Source organism: Jaculus jaculus, chromosome 6 (assembly GCF_020740685.1).
Source record: "Jaculus jaculus isolate mJacJac1 chromosome 6, mJacJac1.mat.Y.cur, whole genome shotgun sequence".
NCBI classification, from domain to species: Eukaryota; Metazoa; Chordata; class Mammalia; order Rodentia; family Dipodidae; genus Jaculus; species Jaculus jaculus.
Genome location: NC_059107.1, coordinates 32,904,564 through 32,932,501, shown reverse-complemented (window position 1 = coordinate 32,932,501; position 27,938 = coordinate 32,904,564). Strand labels below are relative to the sequence as shown.

General features: G+C 44.1%; 1 protein-coding gene across 2 annotated transcripts in view; it reads right to left on the bottom strand.

Annotated features, from left to right (window-relative positions):
- Pcbd2 (pterin-4 alpha-carbinolamine dehydratase 2) overlaps window positions 1–27,938 on the bottom strand; it is a 98,635-nt gene that overhangs the window by 2,455 nt on the left and 68,242 nt on the right. For both annotated transcript variants that reach the window (XM_045153042.1, XM_045153043.1), the window contains exon 3: window positions 681–761. In XM_045153042.1, coding sequence (XP_045008977.1) covers window positions 681–761 — 81 coding nt within the window. The remainder of the gene's footprint in view (window positions 1–680; window positions 762–27,938) is intronic.

The following is a 27,938-nucleotide window of genomic DNA, read 5'->3' as shown; positions in this document are numbered from 1 at the left end:
GAAATCAATAAAAATAAAATATATTTTTAAAAAGGGCCTGAGAGATAGCTCAGCAGTTAAGACACTTGCCTGCCAAGCTAAGGGACCCAGGTTCAAGTCCCCAGGACCCATAAAAGCCAGATGTCCAAGGTGGCACATGCGTCTGGAGTTCATTTGCAGTGGCTAGAGGCCCTGGTGTACCCATTCTCTCCCTCCCTCCCTCTCTGTTTCTCAAATAAATAAATAAATAAATATTAAAATTTTAAGGTCTCCACTAACCGAGCTGGGCAAAGTAGCACACGCCTGTAATCCCAGCAATCAGGAGGCATAGGCTCCAAGTTCCAGGCCAGCCTGGTCTACTTAGCAAGGCCCTCTCTCAAAGAGCCCTCAAATTAAATACCTTCCCTCCCACGATAAATTTGTACTGCAGGGCTAACCATCCAAGATTAATTCAGGAACCCCATTTGGCCCAAATTTCTCACACTAGTTTAAAACAAACATGAAAAAGAAAGAGCTACCTATGTTCACTGTCCTTATGAGCAGACCTGAAAGCTGTCACTAATCTGCAGTAATACACAGGGACTTTGAGAAATGATCAGTACAGTGACATCTAGCTGCATTTGGTGACAAGGAAGGAAAGGATACGTTTCGTAAATCCCGTGACTAAAGTGATCCCAGGACAAGGCAGGCAATGGGGTTACCTTGTTGTACACATTGAACCACTCGGGGTGGTGATTCATCTTCTCTGCTTGCAGGGCCACGCGGGACATGAAGCCGAATGCCTGCAGAAGACAAGGCAGGAGGAATTACGCCCTGCTCTCAGTCCCGTCACCCAGCGACCTGTGTGGACTGTTTTCCTGTCCACCTCTGGAAAACAGCAGCAGAAAGATTTCCCTTTGCCCCAGTGCCCTGATTCTGAAGACCTGCCACAAACCTTGGCAAGCAATTTGCTTGTTAGCTCTTTCTTTGGTTTTGAGTGACTGGGTTGCTAAGGCATCAACCACAAACTATGAAAAAGGCTTCTCTAGGAGTGACTTAAAACAAAAGCCCTGGCAGAAACAAAGTTTCGTCAGTCCACCTCTCAGGTGAGAGAGGCCAGATTGAAGGCTTTCTTTTTTTTTTTCTGTTGTTGTTGTTGCTTTTGTTTTTCAAAGTAGGAGTACACTCTAGCCCAGGCTGACCTGGAACTCACTATGAAGTCTCTGGGTGGCTTCGAACTCATGACAATCCTCCCACCTTTGCCTCCCAAGTGCTGGGACTAAAGGCATGCGCCACCGTGCCCGGCTGAAGATGTATTTATTTTATTTTATTTTATTTTTTTTATTTTATTTGAGAGTGACAGACACAGAGAGAAAGACAGATAGAGGGAGAGAGAGAGAATGGGCGCGCCAGGGCTTCCAGCCTCTGCAAACGAACTCCATACGCGTGCGCCCCCTTGTGCATCTGGCTAACGTGGGACCTGGGGAACTGAGCCTCGAACCGGGGTCCTTAGGCTTCACAGGCAAACGCTTAACCACTAAGCCATCTCTCCAGCCCTGAAGATGTATTTAAATCATGGCAATGTGGAGTAAAAGAAAGATGGGCTTTCCTACCAGGGTCCTCTGGCTACTGTCCCACACTACGGTTTTATTTTCTTCTCAAAAAATGTTTTGACAATTTCATACATAATCATCATGTGTTTTGATAACATTCATCACAATTAGACTCTCCTGTCCTATTTTCATATCTTCTGTTTTGCTTCACTAACCCAGAGTTTGTTAGGATTGTTTGCATGAGCATGGACAACTTCCCAGTGGCTATACCACTGAAGAAAGTGTTTCCCCTTCTCCCAGCAAACATTCATTATAGCTTCTCAGGGAAGGGTGGGGCCCTGTGAGCCCTCCCCTTCCATGATGAAATATTGGCAGGCCCAATCCTGGGCAGGTCTTATACAGGCAGCCACAGTTGCTGTGAGTTATTGAATGCAATGGCCATGTCATATCTGGAAGAGTGTTTCACAACACCTTTCTCCTTCCTGTGGCACTTACATTCTTTCTGCCTCCTCCTCTTATTCGATGTTCCCTGAGCCTTGGTGACCAGGGGTGAGGGAGAGAAATCGGTGACCCATTTAGGGCTAGCACTCAACAGTCACTTATTCTCAACACTTTAACCACTTATGAATCTCTGCAGCAACCACCACCCACTGCAAAAAGAAGTTTCTCTGATCAAGGCTGAGAGCAGCACTCATCCAATGGCACAAAGACAGATACTTAGATCGCAGTTTGATGGGCGCATGTCCCTTTAGTAGTCGCTCCTCTACTAGGGCCCATGACTATCCCAGTCATGGGGATTTGGCCAGGTTTACAGTACTAGGCATGAATTCACTCCTGTGAGCCAGGCCTCCAAATCTAGTCCAAAAACAGTGTGTTACTCCCATAACAGTCTTGCCACTATCGCACTAGGAGCCAAGTCAAAAATGCAATACGCAGAGGATTGCCAGGAAGACTGCTGAAGACCTCTCTCCTCCAGAGCAGCCTGCATAGCGCCTTCTGGCACTGTGACAGCTAGCCAGCAAGGAGGAAACTTCCAGCTCAGTTCCCGCTTGAGTTCTCTATGTCCTTAACCCAAGTGTGTGGTATCTCTAGCAACAGAGACTGACATCTAGTTTAACATGTATTAAATGCTATACAATAAGAATTTCTAGTGTGTATACCTTATTCTTCTTTAGTATTATTAGATGTGTAAGACTAGTCACCTTCAGTCTGGGTTCAATTCTCCAGTTCCCATATAAAGCCAGATGCAAAAGTGGCTCCTGTGATGGATAATGGAATTTCAAAGGGGAAAGTGTGTGTGGGGGGGAATTACCATGGTATATTTTTTTATAATCATGGAAAATGATAATACATTTTTTTTTTAAAAAGTGGCTCATGTGTCTGGAGTTTGTTTGCAGTGACACTAGGCCCTGGCATGCTCATTGTCATTCTCTTTCTCTTCTTGCAAATAAATAAAAATATTTTAAATTTAGAGATGTAATTCACAAAGAATTCCCAAAAATAAAAGACTTAAATCTATACATTATAAGAGTCCAACTATGTCTATACATCCTGGTAAAATTACTAAAGATCCCTTTGGCATCTAGTCAAAAAGAGAAAGTTATGGGCTGGAGAGATGGCTTAGTGGTTAAGCACTTGCCTGTGAAGCCTGAGGACTCCGGTTCAAGGCTCGATTCCCCAAGACCCACATCAGCCAAAGGCACAAGGGGCACATGTATCTGGAGTTCGTTTGCAGTGGTTGGAAGCCCTGGCGCACCCATTCTCTCTCTCTCTCTGCCTCTTTCTCTGCCTGTCACTCTCAAATAAATAAATAAAAATTAACAAAAAAAATTTTTTTAGAGAGAAAGTTATGTATAAGGATGAAAAGAATCTGCCTTCAAATTTCACAAAGCAACATTCAAAATTAGAAGTCAATGGAGCAATGCCTACAAAGAGTCAAGAACATGGAAGTGAAAACCAATAGTTTTATACCTAGCTAAACTGTTGTTCAAAAATAAATGTTGGGCTGGACAGATTGCTTAGCAGTTAGGGCACTTGCCTGTGAAGCCTAAGGACCCAGGTTCAATTCTCCAGGTCCTACGTAATCCAGATGTATATGGTGGCACATGTGTCTGGAGTTCATTTACAGTGGCTAGAGGCCTAGCACACCCATTCTTTCTCTCTCCCTCTCTTTCTCTCTCTCCTTCTCTCTGTCGCTAATAAATCAGTAAAATAAATCTCAAAAATATATAAATAAATATGACAGGCATGATGACACATGCCTTAATCTAGCACTTGGGAAGCAGAGGTAGGAGGATTGCCAAGAGTTCAAGGCTATCCTGAGACTACATAGTGCATTCCTGGTCAGTCTGAGCTAGAGTGAGACCCTGCCCTGAAAAAAGTAGAAATAAAATAAATGTAACAGACTCTTAGGAACTTCCGTAACTCAAGGAAGAAGTCCCTTTCATCCTCCTTGAGAAAACTATTAAAGGATGAACTATAACTAAGAGATGAGTGGAAAAACCATTACTGGCAATGAGAATAAACTCATTCAGCTCCTGGAATGCAACCTAACACAACTTTGGCAATTAAAGAATAAAAAAGTAAATGCTGCGGGGCATGGGGGCGCAAGCCTTTAATCCCAGCACTTAGGATTAAAGCTCCTCTCTCTCCCTCTCCCTGCCTTCTTCCTTCCTCACAAATAAATACAAATATTTTTAAAAGAACGTAAGTAACAATAAACTTAGATAAAACAGTAGAAATGAACATAAAGAAGTAGATGCAAATGAATGAGAAAAAGAAATAACAAATGCAAAAACTGATTATCTGAAAAGCAATTTACTCAATCAGAAATTGGTTACTGTTGCAGTTACTTCTCATTGCTGAGATAAAGCACCCAACCAAAAGCAGCTGATGGACCCGCCTTTAATCCCAGCACTTGGGAGACAGAGGTAGGAGGATCGTTATGAGTTTGAGACCACCCTGAGAGGACACTGTGAATTCCAGGTCAGCCTGGGTTAGAGTGAGACCCTACCTCAAAAAAGCAATAACATAAAAGCACCTGACCAAATCTGGTGGGAGGAAAGGGTTTATTTTGGCTTACAGACTCGAGGGGATGCTTCCTGAGGGCAGGGGAAAGTGTGGCATAAGCACAGGGTCGACATCAGCCTCTGCCACAGCAGGTGGAAAACTGTGTGAGCAGCAAGAGAGTGAGCTGAGCTTTGGCAAGGTCACCCCAACAACACAACTCCTCCAGCAAGGCTCCACCTCCCAAAATGCCACGAGTTTGGAACCAAGCATTCACAACACACAAGTGGGACATCTAATTCAAAGCACCACAGTTACCAGAACTAAAAGCAAGAAATAAAAAGGATTTTTTATTTTATTATCATTTACGGGGGTGTTGTTGAGGGAGGGTCTTACTTTCTCTAGCCCAAGCTGACCTGGAATTCACTCCTACTTCTGCCTCCCAAGTGCTAGGATTAAAGGTGTGCACCACCACACCCAAAGAAAGAGAGAGAGAGAGAAAGAAAGGAAGGAAGAAAGGAAGGAAGGAAGGAAGGAAGGAAGGAAGGAAGGAAGGAAGGAAGGAAGAGAGGGAGGGAGAGAGAGAGAGAGAGAGAGAGAGAGAGAAAGAAAGAAAGAAAGAAAGAAAGAAAGAAAGAAAGAAAGAAAGAAAGAAAGAAAGAGGAAATCAACAAGTGGGGAAAGAAAAGAGCTGTGAGAGCCAGGCACGGTGGCACACACTTTTAATCCCAGCACTCATGTGGAGGTAGGAGGATCGCTGTGAGTTCAAGGCCACCCTGAGACTACATAATGAATTCCAGATTAGCCTGGGCTACAGCAAGACCCTACCTCAAAAAAAGGGCAGGGTGGAGAGATGGCTTAGCGGTTAAGGTGCTTGCCTGCAAAGCCTAAGGACCCAGATTCGATTTTCTATGTTCCACTTAAGCCAGATGCACATAGTGGTGCATGTGTCTGGTATACCCATTGTCCCTCTCTCCCTCTCTCTCTCTCTAATAAATAAATAAAAATAAATTTAAAAAAATTACTTTTGAAAAAATAACCAAAAAATAAAAAAAGAGCTGTGAGGAGGATGCAGCTGGCTGCTCCACTCCTGGGTGTTATGGCCTATGACCCTGCATCCAGTTGCTATGACATGGCCCCCCAAACCAAGCATTTTCTACTGCGGCAGACAATCCCAAGATTTTTACATTAGGTATTGGAATGATACTACTCCAAAAAAGAAAAAAAAAAAAAACCTGAATTTTTCTGCTATAAAATGCTCACTGTATTTCTTGGCTCATGAAGATAAAAACCATATCCCCAAAGATAAAAACGAGAATACAGCACAAACAGTTCAACTGACATACAAATGAAGCACTGATGGGGAGGAAACCCAGAGTCACGCAACGACAGTTTGGCTTCTTGGAAAGAGGGCTTTGGACCCTCTGGAGTTGCTGCTCCTGGTGTGCACGGTACTTGAAAAACTAGAAGACAAACTTGGGCAGAAACCTGATGATGGTCAAATGAAAGGTCCAGCGTTTACTCAACAGCCTCGGGGCTACTGCATTGAAATGTTGAATCCAAGCAAAATGATTAATTCTTATTTAGTTCTCAGACAATGCTCCTTTGAAATGTCAGCAAAGAAGGAAATAAGAAAGCAAACGATGGGGCCAGAGAGATGGCTTAGCAGTTACGGTGCTTGTCTACAAAGCCAGAGGACCCCAGTTTGGTTCCCGAAGGCTCACATAAGCCACAAGCACAAGTGACGAAGCATCTGGAGTTCATTTGCAATAGCTAGAAGCACAGGCGTGCCCATTCTCTCTATGTATATTCCTTTTTTCTCCCTATCTCTCTCAAATAAATAAATAATTTTTTAAAGAAAACAATGGGAAATAAGATATTCAGATGGATGATTTGCTATCCTAATTCACATTATTCTTTTTTAAATATTTTTAATTTTATTTGAGAGAGAGAAAGAATGGGCATGCCAGGGCCTTCAGCTGCTGCAAATGAACCTTTTGCATCTGGTTTACGTGCATCCTGGGGAATTAATCCTGGGTCCTTTGGCTTTTTAAATATCTTTTGTTTATTTTTATTTATTTATTTGAGAGCAACAGAGAGAGAAAGAGGCAGATAGAGAGAGAGAATGGATGCGCCAGGGCCACCAGCCACTGCAAATGAACTCCAGATGTGTGCGCCCCCTTCTACATCTAGCTAATGTGGGACCTGGGGAATAGAGCCTCGAACTGGGGTCCTTAGGCTTCACAGGCAAGCACTTAACTGCTAAGCCATCTCTCCAGCCCCCTTTGGCTTTTTAGGCAAGTGCTTTAACTGCTAAGCTATCTCTCCAGTGCAAATATATATATGTATTTTTTGTCTGTTTGGTTGGCTGGTTTGGTTTGGTTTTCTGAGGTCGGATCTCACTCTAGCTCAGGCTGACCTGGAATTGATGATGTAGTCTCAGGGTGGCCTCAAACTCATGGAAATCCTCCTACCTCTGCCTCCCAAGTTCTGGGACTAAAGGCGTGTGCCACCTAGCCCAGCCCAAATATTTTTATTTATTTGACAGAGTGTATGAGTGCACCAGGGCCTCCTGCTATTGTAAATGAACTGCAGATGCATGCGCCGCTTTTGTGCACCTGGTTTTATGTGAATAGTGGGGATTTGAACCTGGGCTATCAGGATGTGCAAGCAAGTGCCTTTAACCAGTGAGCCATTTCTCTAGGCCCACACTTCACATTATTCTTCAGTTCATTTCCCTTCCCTATTTCAGCTGTCTTTTTCACACCTGTTTAGTTATCCTAATTTGTTTTGTTTTTGTTTTTGTTTTTTTTCTTCTTCTTCCTTTAGGTAGGGTCTCACTCTATCCCAGGCTGACCTGGGACACACTCTGGAGTCTCGGGCTGGCTTCAAATTCACAGTGATCCTCCTACCTCTGCCTCTGAAGTGCTGGGATTAAAGGCGTACACATCACACCTGACCTATTCATCCTAATTTTAAATTACTGCTTTATCTTGGGACCTTGAATATAATGGTGTCACTTTACTCTTCAGGTAATAATTCGAACAATTCCCCTCAGAGATTACACTTTCTACCTTCTATCTCCTCAATCTTATTGTGGCATGGTGGCTCATGCCTGAAATCCCAGCACTTGGAAGGCAGAATAGAAGACTCACAAGTTCAAGGACAGATAGCCTGGCCTATAGAGTGAGTTCTAAGCCAGCCAGGGCTACAGAATGAGCCCCTGTCTCAAAATTAAACAAACAAACACACAGAAAATTAAATAAATTTGACTTCTCAAGTCTGTTTTTGATTCAACATTTTAAAAACAGCATTTTTGTGGTCATTATCTTCTGGGATTTCAATGCCTCAGAAATAACGTTTTACAATGGAAAGTAAAGAGCCCCGAAGAGGAATGAAGCTTCGCATGTACTTCAAACAGCACAAAGAATTCTGCAGAAAAGAAAGTACTCTTGCGGGAAACTCGGAATTCTGATGACAAGAATACTGATACAAAAACGGATTTATAAAATACTTTCAAATATTAAAACAGAGAAGATGAGGAAAGAAAGAACAGATAAACCAAAGAGAGTGGAAAACTTCAAAATACAGGAAAAATTTAAAATGGGACAAAGCTGATTTTAAATGAGTAAATTTTAGGACATAGACAAAATCGTTTTTCAGGAAAATAACAATGATCAAAATTGACCCAAGAAGAGAAAAATCTAAACATAAGAAAAATGTGTCTAAAAGTGACATCCGCCCCCTCGCCCCCCACCCCCCAAAAAAGGAATAGATAAATCAGGAGTAGTGGCTCATAGCTTTAATCCAGGAGGCTGGGGTAGAAGGATTTTGTGAGTTTGAAGACAGCCTGGGGCTACAGTGTCAATTTTCTATGAGTTTGAGGACATCCTGGGGCTACAGTGTGAGTTTTAGGTCAGCTTGGGCTAGAGTGAAACCCTGACTCAAAAAAAAAAAAAAAAAAAATCAGATCACTTTACAGCTCGGGGTTCTGTGTAAGCAGAATAACCCCAAGCATTCTTAAAGAAAGCAGCAGGTCGGGAGGCAGAGGGAGGAGGATCGCCGTGAGTTCGCGGTCAGCCTGAGACTACAGAGTGAGTTCCAGGTCAGCCTGGACTAGAGTTAGACCCTACCTTGAAAAAACAAAAAAAAAAACAAACAAACCAGGAAGCAGCAGGGCTGCACACCTGTAACCCAGCACGTGGGAGGCAGAGGTGTGAGGATCGCCTGCAAGTCTGAGGCCAGCCTGGTCTACACAGTGAGTTCTAGACCAGCCAGGGCTATACAGCGAAAACCAAAATGAGAAAGTTAAGAAATAGCTCAAGCCTGGCACAGTGGTGCACATCTTTAATTTCAGTACGCTGTAGGCGGGGGCAGGAGGATCACAGTGAGTTCCAGGTCAGCCTGAGCTAGAGTGAGACCCTACCTTGCAAAAAACCAAAGGGAGAAAAAAGAAAAAAGAAGATAGAAAGAAAGAAGGGGGAGGGAGGGAGGGAAGGAAGGAGGGGAGGAATGAGGAAGGCAGGAAGGAAAGGAAGGAAGGAAGGAAGGAAGGAAGGAAGGAAGGAAGGAAGGAAGGAAGGAAGGAAGGAAGGAAGGAGAAGGAAAAGGAAGGAAGAAGGGGAAGGGAAGGGAAGGGAGAAAGGACAGAAGAAGGGAGGAAGGAAGAGTGCGTTTATCTTAACTCTAAACTATTCTGGAGCAATAAAACAATTCCAAACTTGTTTTTTAGTTTGTTTTTTGTTGTTTATGTTTTGTTTTGTTTTGTTTTAGTTTTTTCAGGTAGGGTCTCACTCTAGCCCAGGCTGACCTAGAATTCACTATGGAGTCTCAGGCTGGCCTCAAGCTCGCAGCGATCCTCCTACCTCTGCCTTCGTAGTGCAGGGATTAAAGGCGTGCGCCACCACGCCCAGCCTAAAAACAACTTTTAATGATGCAGGAATAGATGGCCCTTCCTTAATATGAAAGAATTTATTCTCAGTCCAAAGGCAGCATTTTCTTAATTAGAGAAACACCAGAAGACTCCTCATAAAGAATAAATCCAAGAAAGTCCATTTTTATTCAAACAACTAATCAGAAAACATATTGGAAAATAATGATTCCATTTTAAATGAGCCCAAAAAATGATGTTAGGAATAAACTTAAAAAGACACATAAATTCCATATGCAGGAATCTTTAAGCCACTACTAAAAATAGACAAATCATACATTTTAAATATTTCAGTTAGATATGATAGTACACACCTATAATCCCAACACTTGGGAGGCTAAAGCAGGAGAATCACAAGTTTGAAGCCAGCCTGGGCTACATAGTGAGACCTCATCTCAAAAATCAAAGCAAGGGCTGGAGAGATGGCTTAGTGGTTAAGCGCTTGCCTATGAAGCCTAAGGACCCCAGTTCGAGGCTCCATTTCCCAGGACCCACTTTAGCCAGATGCCCAAGGGGGCGCACACATCTGGAGTTTGTTTGCAGCGACTGGAGGCCCTGGCGCGCCCATTCTGTCTCTCTCTCTCTGTCTGCCTCTTTCTGTCTCTGTCTGTTGCTCTCAAATAAATAAATAAAAATAAACAAAAAAATCAAAGCAAGACTAGGAGAAGGCTCAGCAGTTAGTGCACTTGCATGAGGGCCTGAGACCACCCGAGTCCAAATTTTCAGATCCCACATTAACAGCTGGGCATGGCCACACACATCTATAATCCAAATCCTGAGAGAAGCAGAAACCAGAGAATGGACAAGCTCTGGACTCAGTAACGTGAGTAATAGAAGGGGACACGTGATGCTCTCCCCCAGTCACTGCAGGTGAGCCTACAGAACAGACATTGCAGGCGAACGCACAGAGCGCACACACACGCCACACGTACACACCACACACATGTGCATATAACACACCAGCACACATATACACACATCACACACACATGCAGATACCACATCAGTACATACAAATGCACATACCACATGCAAAAAATAAATTCAGGGCTGGAGAGATGGCTTAATGATTAAGGCGCTTGACTGTGAAGCCTAAGGACCCAGGTTCAATTCTCCAGATCCCACGTAAGCCAAATGCACATGGTGGTACATGCATCTGGAGTTCATTTGCAGTGGCTAGGGGCCCTAGCAAGCTCATTCCCTCCCTCTTTTTCTATCTCTAATAAATAAATAAATAATAAATTTTTTAAAATTAATAAACAGGGCTGGAGAGATGGCTTAGCAGTTAAGTGCTTGCCTGTGAAGACTAAGGACCCTGGTTCAGGGCTCAATTCCCCAGTAACCACATAAGCCAGATGCACAAGGTGGCACATGCATCTGGAGTTCGTTGGCAGTGGCTAGAGGCCCTGGCATGCCCATTCTCTCTCTCTCTCTCTCTCCCGCTCTCTCTCTCTCCCTCTCTCTCTCTCTCTATCTGTCACTCTCAAACAAATACATAAAAAATAAACAAAAAATATTTAATAAATGCAAAACAAAAATCAAAGATCAAATAGGTCTGTTGGTGAAGATATTAAAGAAAAGGCACCTGAGGCTGGAGAGATGGCTCAGTGATTAAAGTGCCTGCCTGCAAAGCCTAATGACCCAGATTCAATTCCCCAGTACCCACAAAGAGGATCATGCATCTGGAGTTCATTTGCAGCAGCTGAAGGCCCTGGTGTGCCCATTTTCTATCTCTCTTTGCTTGCAAATAAATAAATAAAATATTTTGTAAAAAGGTACTCCTGCTGTAGGTGAGTATAAACTGATGTAATCACCATGGAAGTCAATGTGACCACTGAAAATGTCCCTACCCTTAGAGAGAGAAAAAAATCCATGCCATTAGAACAAAAGGTTCCATGTCTATGAATGTATCCTTGCAGACAAACCCATATATCAGCAAAAGAGTGACATCTCTATCATACCCTCCAAGGCTCAGGGACCAAAGGAAGGGGGGTACTTACTGTCTTCCAGACACAAGCTGGACGTGGTATTCATGACCATAGTGGCTGATTCTACCTACACAAGATCTGTGTAACAGGAGGGGAAAAGGGATGACTTCAAAATAGAAGAGATACTCGTAGGAAAGAAGGGATTCAGTGGAGGGGGATTGAGGAGCGGGAGGAGAGGGTGGTGGGAGGGGAGTAAGATCATGGTTTATTGTCTACATGTATGGAAGTTTTCAATAAAAACTTAGGAAAAAAGAGTGATCATTTTTTATAATACCAGTTGGAATCAATATAGACTTTACACAGCCAAATGTCCATGAATAAGGTACTAGTTAAGTAGATTTTAGGACATTCATGCACTGGAATACTACACAGTCATCAAGAAAAATGAGGAAGCTGTCTTCTGACATAAAAGTGCCTCCAAGATGTATGATTAACTGAAAAATGCTGGGCTGAAGAGATGGCTTAGCGGTTAAGGCACTTGCCTACAAAGTCTAAGGACCCAGGTTCTATTCTCCAAGTCCCACGTAGGGAAAAGCCAGATGCACAAGGTGGCGCATTCATCTGGAGTTCATTTGCAGTGGCTAGAGGACCTAATGTGTCCATTCTCATTCTCTCTCTCTCCCTCTCTCTCTCCTTCCCTCCTCCCTCCCTCCCTCCCTTCCTCCCAGTCTCTGTCTCAAATAAACAAATTAATTAAATTAAATAAATTTTTAAAAAGAAAAATGCTTACAACAGTCTATGAACTGTAGATGAGGGGAAGGGAAGTTTCCATGCACAATTATATAAGCATTACTATCTTTAGAGCAACACACAGGAATGACGGCAGCAACGGGGAGTGATGGGGACAGCGGGAAGCGGTGACTGGAGTCAGGAGCAGGAAGGACCCTTTGAGTCAGTGCTGTGCATTTGCCCTAGTTTTTAAAATTAATTTGGAAAGCCGAGTGTAATGGCTCACACCTTTAATCCCAGCACTTGGGAGGCTGAGATGGGGGAATCACTGAGTTTGAGGCCAGCCTCGAGTGAGTTCTAGGGTCAGTCTGGGCTAGAGTGAGACATTGCCTCAAAAAAAAAAAAAAAAAATTAGTTTGGAAAAACAACGAACAATCCATGCAAATGAAGTTACCTCCATTAAGGGAGCCGGTCCTGCAGTGTATGTAAAATATGGTTCATATTAAAATATTTTGGCTCATGTTAACTTCTTAACATATGCCTACCTGTTGAGGTGGGGTTTTACTGCCAATTTACAGCATAGTTTGTCCATGAGCCATGTTCTGCTGAGCCACGGCCATTTCAAACAAACATATGGTCAACAAATAACATATAATGGCTGATAATAGTTCCAGCCCTTCCTCATTGCAAATTACAAACATCTCATGAGCGAGTCCCCGAATGCATGATGAAGTATGACTTTTTAAGTCACTCTGCCATTTTAAGGAATGTAAGCATTACAATCACGGTAAATTGGGCCAATGAAGTTTGTCATTTGGAAATCTCCAAACCATCAGCAATTAAAGATTTTTCCATGGACCCCCAAATCAAATATTCGAGAACTTCTAATTTTTCTTCAAGTTACTCTTGTTTCGTTTTCTTCCTTGGAACTATGAAAGACTATCAGATGCATAAAACCAAAACAAAAACCCTCTATCAATCTGTGAAATGCTTAACAGCGCCCGACATTTAAAATGTAGCTGCAGTCCAAAGAGCATGTATGACTTATTAAAGTTCTGAGGCTTAACTTCTAACACATATTTACAATAGGAATCTTTCATTACTCAGAGCAATTCTCTTTGATATGTTCTTTCAATCAGCTGCCTTTATATTTTGATTATAGACTGTTTTAATTACGGACTGAAAAAGACAGAAAATGAGCACCAGGTACTGAGCAGTCATTTCCCCAGTACGATCTCCATTAAGCCTCTAAATGCTTCCTTTACTAATTCAATGAATTAGAACTCTATTGTTTATGAACCACCTTTCTGTTTGTGGGTCTATAACCCGTATTTCATAAAACACAATTGCTGTGGAAGGAAATGATATTTATGTCTGATTAGAAATGAAAACACGATTACATAAATCAGCCTGGGCATTTCTTCACGTCTTGAAACATGATCGGCAATTCACTCTAATTGGTGATCAAGGGAACTATCTCGTGATCAATTAAAGTAATTACCAGATTCCGGCGACACAACCTACCTTAATTGCAGCGAGAGTCTGCACTTCTTCAACTTTAATTAAAAATAATGAAAATTATTAAGGAAAATACAAGGCAAGATCATTGCCAAGCATGCACATGTCATAGGACAGGACCTGCCCTTGGTGTTGGTGACATCAATCACATAAACATTGCTTGGTGCGCTGAGGAAAGGCATTCTTTGCTCCCCAAATATGACTTACACGTTGGAAACAGTGTTCATTGCGCTAGTCACTACAAATCAACACAACATTCCCAAGCAGAATTGGGAGGAACAGGCCCAATCAAAGGTACACTTCATCCACAGTATTTGGTTTTCTCTCCATACATGAGCTGTGTTACAGTCCCATGATCAAATGCAGAGTTTGGGGTCAGAAACCTGAGCTCCATCCCAGGCTGTAGTGTTCTCTGACTACGTGATATCAAAAACAGTGCCTGAGCATTGGAAGGCTGCTTGCTCCCTCCTGTTGAGCATCCTTCAGAGCACACCTGACTCTCTGAAGCACCCAGTCACCACTGGAACACACCAACATGGGCTGTGGCCTGGGAAGGAAGAATTCATTTCTGAACCAAGACCCATCTGAAGGCCAGAGAAACGCGCCATCGTTAGAACTATTTCATTAAGTGGATGTTGCCCCAGGAAGAGTTCCTCGCGGCCTGCTTCTGCACATCTCAGCCCATCAGGGAACCTGTCTTCCTGAAAAAGTGGGACTGAAGCCTTGCCGGAGGACCACTGCCTGAGAAGTCCATACAATAGCCACCAACCCTCCCCAAGCCCAGGACAGTGGTCCACCTTGCCTTACACTTGCTCCACTACCAAGCTTAATATTGCCATTAACTCAGACCAAGAATATCCAGGACTGGAGAGATGGCTGAGTGGTTAAGTCACTTGCCTGCAAAGCCTAAGGATCTAGGCTCAACTCTCCAGGTCCAGATGCACAAGGTGGTACATACATCTGGAGTTCATTTACAGTGGCTAGAGGCCCTGGTGCACACTTTCTTTTTCTTTCTTTCTTTCTTTCTTTCTTTCTTTCTTTCTTTCTTTCTTTCTTCCTCTCTCCCTCCCTCTCTCTCTCTCTCTCTCTCTCATAAATGAAATAAAAATAAATCTCTTAATAAATAAGAATATCCAACTCTGAAACTGAACTTTCACACAAGCCACAGAAGGAACAGCCTGCTCTACCAGGCCTCAGGCTGAAATAAAGGATCCCTCATCTACTGGTAATAAGTACACCACCTGTGAGACAGCATGCTTACTTCTCAATATTTCCTTCAAAAGCTATGTTCATAGACCAGGACATTTTCCAAAGTTAAAAAAATAAATATAAATATAAAAACAGGGGTTGAGATGGCTCAGTGGATCATCAGTGGATAATGTAGTTGACACTCAAGCCTGAGTCCCTAAGTTTAGTCCTCAGACTCCACATAAAATGCTGTAGGCATCTGTAATTCCAGTATGCTAACAGCAAGATGGGAGATAAAAATAGGAGAAGTTTCCAGAAGTTCAGAAGCTCATGGTGGGCACAGCAGGCCACAGCAAGAGAGAAGGGAGGACAATCCCTGCCTAGAGTGAGACAGGAAGTAAGGAGCGAGCCAAAACGCTGTCCTCTGACCTCCATGTGTGCACCGCGGCACATCCATGCCTGCACTCACACACATCTACAAAAAGTAAAAATAATTTTTAAGGGCTAGGGAAGTGGCTCAGTGGTTAAAGCCATTTGCTTGCAAAGCCTGTCAGCCCAGTTTCAATTCCCAGGACTCACATAAAGCCAGATGCACACAGTGGCACATACATCTGGAGTCGATCTGCAGAGGCAGGAGGCCCCGGCATGTCCATTCTGTCTTTCTCTTTCTTTTGTGTGTCTTTCTCTCAAATACATAAGAAAATCATTTTAAAAGTTCAATTCCCTGCTGAGCGTGGTGAAAATCATTTTAAAAGTTCAATTCCCTGCTGAGCATGGTGGTGCACGCCTTTAATTCCAGCAGTCTGAGGCAGAGGTAGGAAGATCGATGTGAGTTTGAGGCCACCCTGAGACTACATCGTGAATTCCAGGTCAGTCTGAGGTAAAGTGAAACTCCTACCTCAAAAAACCAAAAAAGGAAGGAAGGAAGGAAGGAAGGGAGGGAGGGAGGGAGGGAGGGAGGGAGGGAGGGAGGGAGGGAGGGAGGGAAGGAAGGAAGGAAGGAAGGAAGGAAGGAAGGAAGGAAGGAAGGAAGGAAGGAAGGAAGGAAGGAAGGAAGGAAAGAGAAAAGTAGTTCAATTCCCCATCACCCAAGTAAACAGCTAGGTGCGGCCACACAATTGTAAACCCAGTCCTATGGGGAGCAGAAATCACAGGATCTCTGGGCCCTGCAAAAAACTGCAGCTCCAGCTTGAAAGAAGAAACTCCACCTCAAGGAGACACACGAATGAGCAATGGAGGGGAGTGCAGAACCCAGGGTTTTCTCCTGGCCTCCACGCACTGAGCACATGCATCTGCACACAGACAAGGAAGTACACCGGAACAGTCAGTAAAGTGCTCAATCTCCAGAGCCCATAGACAAAGGCCAGATGTGGCTGCCCATACCTGTAATCACAGCTATAGGGGCAGAGACAAGATCCCCGGAGCTCACTGGCTAGCCAGTCTAGTCAACTTGGCAAGCTTCAGGCCAGTGAGAGACTTGGTCTCAAAAAACGTGGACAGAGGCTGGAGAGATGGCTTTACCAGTCAAAGAAACACTTCCTGCAAAGACTAAGGACCCAGATTTGACTCCCCAGAACCCATTTAAGCCACATGCACATGGTGGAGCATGTGTCTGGAGTTCCTGTGCAGTGGCTAGAGGCCCTGGCGTGCCCATTCTCTCTCTATCCCTCTCTCTCTAATAAATAAATAAAAATAGGGCTGGAGAGATTGTTTAGTGGTTAAGGCACTTGCCTGTGAAGCCTAAGGACCCAGGTTCAATTCCCCAGGTCCCACGTAAGCTGGTTGCACAAGGTGGCACATGCATCTGGAATTCATTTGTAGTGGTAGAGGCTCTGGTATTCTCTTTCTCTAATAATAAAAAATATAAAATAAAAAAATATTTTTAAAAAAATGTGTACAAAGAGCAGGGCATGGTAGTGTATGTCTTTAATCCCAGCACTCAGGAGGCAAAAGCAGGATTGCTGTGAATTCGAAGATACCCTGAAAACTACATAGTGAATTCCAGGTCAGCCTGGGATAGAGCAAAATCCTACCTTGAAAAAAAATGTGGACATGGAGAGAGGGCTGGAGAGATGGCTCAGGGGTTAAAGCATTTGCCTGTGAAGACTAAAGACCAAGGTTTGACTCCCCGGAACCCACATAAACCAGATGCACAAGGTGGCACAGGCATCTGGAGTTCATTTGCAGCGGCTAGAGGCCCTGGCATGCCCATTCTCTCTCTTCTACTCCCTTTCTCTTAAATAAATAACATTTTTTTAAAAAATCATGGGTAGAGGGCTAGAGAGATGGCTCAACAGTTAAGATGCTTGCCTACAAAGCCTAAAGACCCAAGTTCAACTCCCCAGTACCCACATAAAGCCAGATGTACAAAGTGGCACATGCATCTGGAGTTCATCTGCAGTGGCTGGAGGCCCTGGCATGCCCATTCTTTCTATCTCTCTCTGCTTGCAAATAGATAAGCAAAACTATTTCTTAAAATATGGACAGAACTGAGGAATGACACCCAGTGGAGTCATCTGGCCTCCACATACACGTGCACGTGAACACACATGAACGTGCACACAATTAAATCACCACTTCAGGCAATTACTGTAATATCCTAAACAGCCAACTGGGGGGGGGGGGGATAGCTCTTAATAGATACCATGAAATGAAAGTGCAAAATTGCAGAATTAAGACTTGTGGTGATTGTATTAGTAAATATTAGTAAATCCCCCCTGAAACCCCAGGCGAGTAAAGTCCGCTTTTAATGGGGAGCTACTAACATGTTTCTTCTATTCAAGGCAGCAAGCGTTTAACAACACAGACGCCCCTGCGTGCAATTTTAATCGAAGGGTCCTTTAATTCCAACCCTATTCTTAGTGAACACTCTTCGCCTAGGTAGACTGCCCACAGCTGATGTGTGCCACAAGGACCTTTTCCCTGGAAAGACACCATTCTCCCCGACTTCCTCGACTGCGTTTCCTCCCCTCCTCGGCAGCTGCCACAGGAAGACCAACTGCACAGTCTAACTAGATGTTTCTGGAGTTTCTCACAGTCCTCAATTTTGCTTTCTTCAAATCAGCACATTTCACTGGTCTTCTGTCCAGTCTTTCCCACTAGCCCAGACCACAACCCTGGTCTCAAAAAACCACCCAAGGGAAATCCACCAGAGATGCCCTGCCCCACAGTCCTGCACCGTCCTGTCCTTGTCACTTCTGAACTGCCCCCGAGAAGTCCAGCCCGAGCCTTTCCTGCTGACCTGGTAACCGACTCGTTAGCGTTCAGCTCTCGTGGAGCGAGTGCGATGGGAAAGACTATCAAAGATGTTTACTCTGTTCCAGAAATCCCTTTAGAATGAGAACTTAGGCGTCTTGATATTTTCATCATTTTAAAACTTATAAAAATTCGGGCTGAGCTGGGCGTGGTGGCGCATGCCTTTAATCCCAGCACTCAGGAGGCAGAGGTAGGAGGATCATGGTGAGTTCGAGGCCACCCTGAGACTCCATAGTGAATTCCAGATCAGCCTGGGCCAGAGTGAGACCCTACCTCAAAACAAAAACAAAAACAAAAACAAAATTCAGGCTGGAGAGATGGCTCAGCAGTTAAGAGCACTTCCTATGAAACAGAGGCCCTGAGGAGGCCCAAGAGACTGCTGGAGTTCCAGCCCCAGGATCCACATGCAACTGTAACCCCAGTCCCACAGGGGAGCAGAGATCCAGGAAGCATCAGAGTTCAGGGATGAGTAAGAGACTCCAGCTCATAGAACAGGCAGAAAGGCAATGGAGCAGAACCCCTGATGTTCCACTCTGGCCACCACAGGCACACACATGATGGTGCTGAACAGGCATGCACACAACATGCACACACACACAATAAAAAAATTATAGGGCTGGAGAGATGGCTTACCGGTTAAGCACTTGCCTGTGAAGCCTAAGGACCCCGGTTCAAGGCCCAATTCCCCAGGACCCACTTTAGCCAGATGCACAAGGGGGTGCACGTGTCTGGAGTTTGTTTGCAGTGGCTGGAGGCCCTGGCGCGCCCATACTCTCTATCTGCCTCTTTCTCTCTGTCTGTCACTATCAAATAAATAAATAAAAATAAAACAAAAAAATTTTAATTATAAAAATTCAACTTTCTATAGAAAAGAATATCCACAGGCTTCAACTCCATCTCAACCACTTAGATTCAGAATATCTAGCCAAATACATCTTTTTTTTGGGGGGGGGTGTTCAAGATAGGGTCTCACTCTAGCTCAGGCTGAGCTGGCCTTCACTATGTAGTCTCAGGGTGACTTCAAACCCACGGTGACCCTCCCACCTCTGCCTCCCAAGTGCTGGGATTAAAGACATGTGCCACCATAACCGGCTTAAATACATTTTTTTAAAAGCTGAAAAATATACAAAATGTCAGAATGCTCCTTCATGCATTCTTCCTGCTTCAGCTTCCCACGTGCTGGGATTACAGCGTCAGCAGTCATGCCTGGCATATTGTCTCTCTCTCTCTCTCTCTCTCTCTCTCTCTCTCTTACTCTCTAGCCCTCACTCTCTCCTGTCTCTCTCTCCCTCTTCCTCCTTCCTTCCCCTTCCCTTTTCTCCCCTCTCATCCCTCCGTTCCCACGTCCATTCTTCATTTTTGACAGGGTCCCATATAGCCCAGGCATGTCTTGAACTCCTTATGTGGCCAGGTATGACCCTGAACTTCTGATCCTCCTGCCTCTACCTTGTGCGTGCCGGCATATGACACTACACTCCATTTGTGCAATGCTGCGCGTCAAACCCAGAGCCTTGTGAATGCTAGGCAAGCACTCTGCCAACTGAGCCACATCTGCAGGCCCTGACTGTCTTCTTTATAATCAACTTGCTCCTTTCAAGGCACAACTACAACTAATACTGTAACTCCAGCTTCCAACTGACATGAAACTGCCTTGCCCTGATACCACGCTAAAAGGCTTCTGCTTACCCTGGCACATGTTAAACGGAAAGACAAGGTTCTGTAATAACCAAGAGGGTGGAGGAAGAGAACATGATCTGGAGGCAGACAGAATACCCACTCATTGTCAGCAGCATCTATAAGGAGGCTCAAAACTACTTTAATGGAGCCAAGTAACACCTGAAAAGTAAATACATTTTTCTGCAAGTCGTACACAGTATTCAACTAGCACCATTGCATTCCCCTCACGAAATATCCGATGACATACAGAGGTCTGCAAAACATCAACAAAATCCACCACATTTACCCTTTCTATCTTTTAATGTTAAACTGGTAGTCAGTTCCTCTTTTAGGATTTTCAAAGCCCTTTCTAAAACATGTGCTAATATTGTCTGTAAAAAGAAATTGGCCTGGAGAGCTGGATCAGCTGTTAAAGGCACTTGCTTGCAAAGCCTGCTGGCCTGGTTTCCATTCCCCCAGTACCCATGTAAAGCCAGACACCCAAAGTGGCATATGTGTCTAGAGAGTGTTTAAAGTGGCAAGAGGCCCTGGTACACCCATTCTCATTCTCACTGATTCATCTTCTTATTCTCTCTTCCCTCTCTCCTTCCCATCCTCTCATCCACTCCTATCACTCAAATAAATAAAACAATACATCACTCGAATATCAGTGCTCCAGTGACAAAGGTTATAATATACCACTGGAAGAAAAAAGACTGCCTGGCCCATGTTTCAGAGAGCTATGCCCAGCAAGAAGCAGCAGCCTAGGAAAGACAGCACCTGGTAAGCTGTCTGTGTTTACATGTTTCAAAGCGCACACATGAACGGTGAACTTGGAAAAGTCCCTGAACCTGTCTCCGACACTGAGCTGAGGCAAACCACAGAGAGACTCAGAATTTATCACAATCTGTTCGGACAGAGCTCAAGGAAAGTTAAATTCTTACCCGTACAGACAGGAAGAAGGACCGGCTTTGTGTTCTAAAAAGCATTACGAAACAATTAAAATCTCAGGGCTCTAGGCCACAGAGAGAGTAAAGGAAGCTTAGCACACACTTTATTTTTGGTATCAAAGACTCGCAAGGGCTGAGGAGATGGCTTAGTCAGTAAAGTGCTCACCACGAAATCGTGAGCACCTGAGTTCGAATCCCCAGCACCCGTGTAAATGAGAGGTATGGTGGAGTGTGCCTACAATCCCAGCCCTAAGGACGTGGAGACGGGAGATACTGGAGGCTTGCTGGCTAGCTAAACTAGCAAAATCAGGGAGCTTTGGTTTCAGTAAGGGGCCAGGTCCCAGTGGAGAGTGACTAAGAAAAACATCTGACATTGATACACATACACACACATACCTGTATGCATATGAACGAACACACACTATGCAATACACACACAGTACACACACACACACACACACACACACACACACGAATACAAAAGAAGTGTAACAAATATGGAGGGAGGGGTCACTGTATCCTGAAAAATCTGAATCCAGGTTCCTCTCGTGCTGCGGCCCTGAACAGATTCCCAAGGCAATTGGTCCCAGCAACGCTGAGGCTGGGCCACGGCTTCACTTCGCTGGGGGCTGGGGGCTGGGTGCGGAGGTCGCATATGCAGGCGGGGCACCATGCACAGAAAGCCCGCCGCAGTGTGACATGTGCATGGAACTTGAATCATACGCAAAGTAATTTTGTGCCATTTTCTAATCTAGAAAATTTGCTCTTTGTGGCCAAATGAGCTCAGCAAAATACAATTGAAAAAGACTTGTGTCAAAAATCCACAGATAACACGAACAGTTCCAAAGAGAGCAAAGACTAGAAGAAACATTGAAAGGAATAAGTGCTTAAGTGAAATGCTTTCAGCATTCTTACGTAAATTAAGTTTAGCTGCTTATCTAGTGGGGCGCTCTTCAGTTTTGGTTTTGTTTCACTTTGCACTTCACAGGATCTTGAAAGAAATAAAGGATTGCCCTACATGTACCTTGCTCTCCTTCCTGAGCCCCAGGCCCATCCCCTTGCAGGCAGTTGAGGCCAGAGGGCAGCACACAGTAGGCTCCGCTCAGTGACCAGAGCTGCCCAGGCAACTGCTCCAAACACTGCCAGAAACCGCAGCAGAGTGGGACTGCATTGCCATGCAAGGCGACTGCTTCAGAGAGAAAAGTTCTTCCCTTTTGTTTTTAAAAGTTTATGATTTCATACCGTATGCAAATCATACTTTATATATTAGGCAATAATACTGGAGAAATACTCAAGTCAAATTAAAGGCTTCAATAGTCTTGGCTAAAAGCACTGTGATTTTCCTATAAAAAAATTATTCCAATTTGTTGATCTTACATAGGATGAAACATACTGTAACAATCTTCATAATTTATGTCCTGTTGGGACACAATGATTTGAAGTAACATAATACAGAGCCGCATCACAGTTAATCTAAACCACCTGACCAGATAAACACCAGCCTCCCTGCTCTCTTCAGCAAGGGCATTTCTGTTTATTGTCATATCATTTCCTCATTCTAGGAACACGCAGAATAAATGCAGCCAACCTGCATTTCAGTGGGAGGCTGACTGGCCTTTTCCATGTCAGGGGGTTTGTGAGCACACAGGTACCAGCACAATGTCAAGGGCTTACAAGATAGAAAACAATCCAAGAATTCCACCCTCAAAATCATTTACAGTGAAACAAATACGGATCCGTGCAGTACAATCGGGACCAGGTGTGGTGTCATGAACCAGTCTTTCTGCTTGTTTTCTATGGCTGTTGCTGTTGTTGTTTGATGTCACTGAAAAGGTAATTCTTTAAAAAAAAAAAAAAAAAAAATGAGGGTTACTATGAGCCAATGCTATAAACATATGTATGTAGGTATGTATGTGTGTGTGTATATGTATGCTTCAATCACGCCTCTTGTCACGCTTACAGGGGGTATAATTTGATTAGCCAAACAGATGCACAAGCTGATCTTTCAGGGTGAGGGCTCCGGGTGGAAGAAAAGACGAAGAGCTCAATGCAGCACTGGCACGTCCATTTCAGGTGCCACCACACGGGCACCCCGCACACCGCACGGCCTCTCGGGCCTGAACCCCCACCTCGGCACATGCACACACCCCTACAGGCGCAGGGAAGGGTTTAGAGGAACCGGAGGGAAAGGCTTAACGGTTCCAAGAGTGAAAGCAAAGGCACAGCGATCCGTGCATGCTCTGCAGATAAGAATTTACCGGGAATATTTTAAATCAAAACAAAATGCCTGTCGGACCAAATTTCATAAACTCAGTTGGGCAAGAGGGAAACAAACAATTGCTGAAGAGTGGTTTCAGATATTGCTTTCTGCTGTTGCCGAGAGTCCCCAAAGCGCTTCACGCACCATTGGAACCGGCTCTGCTTCACGAGCCGTTCTGGTCAGTCCTGCCAAAGAAATGGTCTGATACACTTTATTACAAGGTTATCAATTGCGTACCCAGGCAAATGTAGATTATTATCTTTGCCAAAAAAAAAAAAAAGTGTAAAAAAGGACTCCTCCACTGAACACAGTGAGCTTATTGAATGCAAGTGCATGAGAGAGGATCAGTAATGCCCCACACTTGCTTTCCAATCCCAGCCCACCGTGCTCCACACCACAACACCAGCCCCATTCTGCCAGTGTGCTGACCCACAACATGACCAAGCCTTTTTTTTTTTTTTTTTGGTTTTCAAGGTAGGGTCTCACTCTGGTCCAGGCTGACCTGGAATTCACTCTGCATTCTCAGGGTGGCCTCGAACTCATGGCGATCCTCCTACCTCTGCCTCCCAAGTGCTGGGATTAAAGGCGTGCGCCACCATCCCTGGCTTTAAATAGTGACACTTCTGTCACAACCTGGATCCTTTTGAGTTGGTAAGTTAAAGGAAAACAGAATTTTCAAGTATCCTTTTACAAGTGATGGACAGCCAGTAACTTGGGTTTGGACTCAGCATTATGCGCATTTATAAAATTTATAAAATTAAGGTAACATTACAAACCTACAGCACTAGTGACATTCAACCTTGCTGCTATCCACAAGGACTTTTCTTAAATTGAGTTTAAACTTTTTATTTAAAAAATTACGGGGAGCTGGAGAGATGGCTTAGTGGTTAAGCGCTTACCTATGAAGCCTAAGGAGCCCGGTTCAAGGCTCGATTCCCCAGGACGCACATTAGTCAGATGCACAGGGGGTGCAAACGTCTGTAGTTCGTTTGCAGGGCTGGAGGCCCTGGAACATCCATTCTCTCCCTGTCTCTCTCTCTCTCCCTCCCTCTCTCTCTCTCTCCCCCTCTCTCTCCCTCTCTCTCTCTCTCTCTCTCTCTCTCTCTCTCTCTCTCTCCCTCTCTGCCTCTTTCTCCCTCTGTCTGTCACTCTCAAATAAATAATTAAAAATAAACAAAAAAAAATTTAAATGCCAGGTGTGGTGGCACATGCCTTTAATCCCTGCACTTGGGAGGCAGATGTAGGAGGATCGCCATGAGTTTGAGGCCACCCTGAGATTACGCAGTAAATTCCAGGTCAGCCTGACCTAGAGTGAAACCCTACCTCGGAAAAAATATATATATATATTTTCCAGGACTAGACAGATGGCTTAGCTGTTAAGTGCTTGCCTATGAAGCCTAAAGATCCTGGTTTGAGGCTCGATTCCCCTGTACCCACGTAGGCAGATACACAAGGTGGCACATGCACCTGGAGTTCATTTGCAGTGGCTGGAGGCCCTGATGTGCACATTCTCATTCTCATTCTCTCCCTCTCCCTCCCTCTGCCTTTCTCTGTCTGTTGCTCTCAGATAAATAAATAAAAATAAACTTTAAAAAGTTATTTTCTGGGCTGGAGAGATGGCTTAGCGGTTAAGCACTTGCCTGTGAAGCCTAAGGACCCCGGTTCGAGGCTCGGTTCCCCAGGTCCCACGTAAGCCAGATGCACAAGGGGGCGCACACGTCTGGAGTTCATTTGCAGAGGCTGGAAGCCCTGGTGTGCCCATTCTCTCTCTCTCCCTCTATCTGTCTTTCTCTCTGTGTCTATCGCTCTCAAATAAATAAATAAATAATTTTTTTTTAAAAGTTATTTTCCTAGGCTGGAGAGATGGCTCAGTACTTAAGGCACTTGCCTGCAAAGCCCAAGGACCTCAGTTCAATTTCCCAGTACCCATGTAAATCCAGATGCATAAGGTGGCACATGCTTCTGGAGTTCATTCCTTACAGTGGATAGAGGCCCTGCTGTGCCCATTCTCTCTCTCTCCCTCTCAAATAAATAAATAAATAAATAAATGTTTTTTGTTTTGGGTTTTTGGGTTTTTTGGGGGGTTTTTGTTTTTTGTTTTTCGAGGTAGGGTCTCACTCTAGCCCAGGCTGACCTGGAATTCACTATGGGGTCTCAGGGTGGCCTCGAACTCAAGGCAATCCTCCTACCTCTGCCTTCCGAGTGCTGGGATTAAAGGCATGTGCCACCATGCCCAGCTTAAATAAATGTTTTTAAATTATTTTCTTAGGCTGAGGAGATAGTTCAGCAGTTAAAGGCACTTGTTTGCAAAGCCTGATGGCCTGGGTTTAACACCCCAGTACCCACATAAAGCCAAATGCACAAAGTGGCACATGCATCTGGAGGTTGTTGGGCAGAGACAAGACATCCTGGGACACCCATACCAGCTTATCTTTCCCTCCTCCTCTCTGTCTGTTTGCAAATAAAATGAACAAAAATTTTTTTTTAATTTTTTAATTTATTTATTTAAGAGTGACTGACAGAGAGAAAGAAGCAGATAGAGAGGAGAGAGAGAGAATGGGCATGTCAGGGCCTCCAGCCACCGCAAACAAACTCCAGATGCGTGCGCCCCCTTGTGCATCTGGCTAACATGGGTCCCAGGGAATCAAGCTTCAAGCCGGGGTCCTTAGGCTTCACAGGCAAGCGTTTAACCACTAAGCCATCTCTCCAGCTGTGAACAAAAATATTTTTTAATTATTTTCTTAAACCAGTTGCTAAATATAATACCAAATTCTTTTCAATATATCCAAATTATAGTCAGTAAATGACTTAGAGGGGAGCCAAGGTGGAAATATCATTATAAACCAAAAGAGATTAATATGTGGTTATTCTGAAAGGTTATGATATGAAGATGAGAATAATTTCCCTAAAAACTTAGTACCTGGATGGGCACAGCTCAGTAGATAGCTTGGTTTGGCATGCGTTGAGTCTCTGGATTCAGTCCCCAGAACCATCCCCCAAACTCTACCATAAAAAAGAAGGTTATCTTCTCCTTGTGATCTACCAGAACCAGTTACCCTCACAGGTATTGTCTCAATTACTTTCTGATGAAGAAACAAAATATGATTTATGAAAAACAAATTCTACTGAAATGCCCTCAGTCACTGCTAGCTAACTATTGCTTATAGAAATCACCCTTCAGGGCTGACGAGATGGTTTAGCAGTTAAGCGCTTGCCTGTGAAGCCTAAGGACCTCAGTTTGAAGCTCAATTCCCCAGGACCTACGTTAGCCAGATGCACAAAGAGGCGCATGCGTATGGAGTTCATTTGCAGTGGCTGGAGGCCCTGGTGCACTCATTCTCTCTATCTGCCTCCTTCTTTCTCTGTCTGTAGCTCTCAAATAAATAAATAAAAATAAACAAAAAAAATTTTTTTTAAAGAAATCATCCATCAGGGCTGGAGAGATGGCTTAGTGGTTAAGGCGCTTACCTGCGAAGCCTAAGGACCCATGTTCAATCTCTCTCCAGATCCCATGCACAAGGTTGCACATGTCCACTAGGGGATGAAAATGTCTGACATTCTATTGCAATGGCTGAAGCCCTGGCACTCGAATTTTCTCCATGCCCAACCCTGCTCTCTCTCTAAAAAAAAAAAAAAAAAAAAAAAAGAGAGAGAGAGAGGAATCCAGGTGTGGTGGTACACACCTTTAATCTCAGCAGTTAGGAGGCAGAGGTAAGAGGATTACCGTGAGTTCAAGTTCACCCTGAGACTACATAGTGAATTCCAGGTCAGCAGCATGAGCCAGAGTGAGTCCCTACCTTGAAAGACAAAACAAACAAACAAATAAATAAAAATAGAGGGCTGGAGAGATAGCTTAGCAGTTAAGGCGTATGCCTGCAAAGGCAAAGGACCCCAGCTCAATTCTACAGGACCCATATAAGCCAGATGCAGAAGGAGCATGCATCTGAAGTTCATTTGCAGTGGCTGGAGGCCCTGGCGCACCCCCTTTCTCCCTCTCCCTCTTTCTCAAATAAATAAATAAATAAAATATTTTAAAAATAAATAATAAAAATAAAAAGGAGCCAGGCATGGTGGCACATGCCTTTAATCCCAGTACTTGGTAGGCAGTGGTAGGAGGGTCACCATTAGTTCAACTAATGAACTCCAGGTCAGCCTGGGCTAGAATGAGACTCTATCTGGAAAAAACAATAAATAAATAAAACTTCAAAGAGGGCTGGAGGGATAGCTTAGTGGTTAAGGCACCTGCCTGCAAAGCCAAAGGACCCAGATTCGATTCCCCAGGACCCATGTAAGCTAGATACATACACAAGGTGGTATGTGCTTCTAGAGTTTGTTTGCAGCAGCTTCTCAAATGAATAAAATAAATTTTAAATTTTTTATTAAAAATTTAATTAAAAAAAAAAAAGAAATCACCCTTCAGGAGCTGAGGAGAGGCTCAGAGGCTAAGAGTGCTTGCTGCTTAAGAAAGAGGATCTCAAAGCCGGGCGTGGTGGTGCACGCCTTTAATCCCAGCACTCGGGAGGCAGAGGTAGGAGGATCACCGAGAGTTCAAGGCCATCCTGAGACTACATAGTGAATTCCAGGTCAGCCTGAGCCAGAGTGAGACCCTACCTCGAAAAAAAAAAAAAATAAAAAATAAAATAAAATAAAATAAAATAAAATAAAATAAAATAAAGAAAGAGGATCTCAGGGCTTAGCAGCTAAGTGCTTGCCTGTGAAGCCTAAGGACCCCAGTTCGAGGCTCAATTCCCCAGGACCCACATTAGACAGATGCACAAGGAGGAGCACGCATCTGGAGTTTGTCTGCAGTGGCTGGAGGCCCTGGCGTGCCCATTCTCTCATTCTCTCTATCTGCCTCTTTCTCTCTGTCGGTCGCTTTCAAATAAATAAACAAAAATAATTTTAAAAAAAGAATGAAGACCTCAGCCGGGCGTGGTGGTGCTCGCCTTTAATCCCAGCACTTGGGAGGTAGAGGTATGAGGATCGCTGTGAGTTTGAGGCCACCCT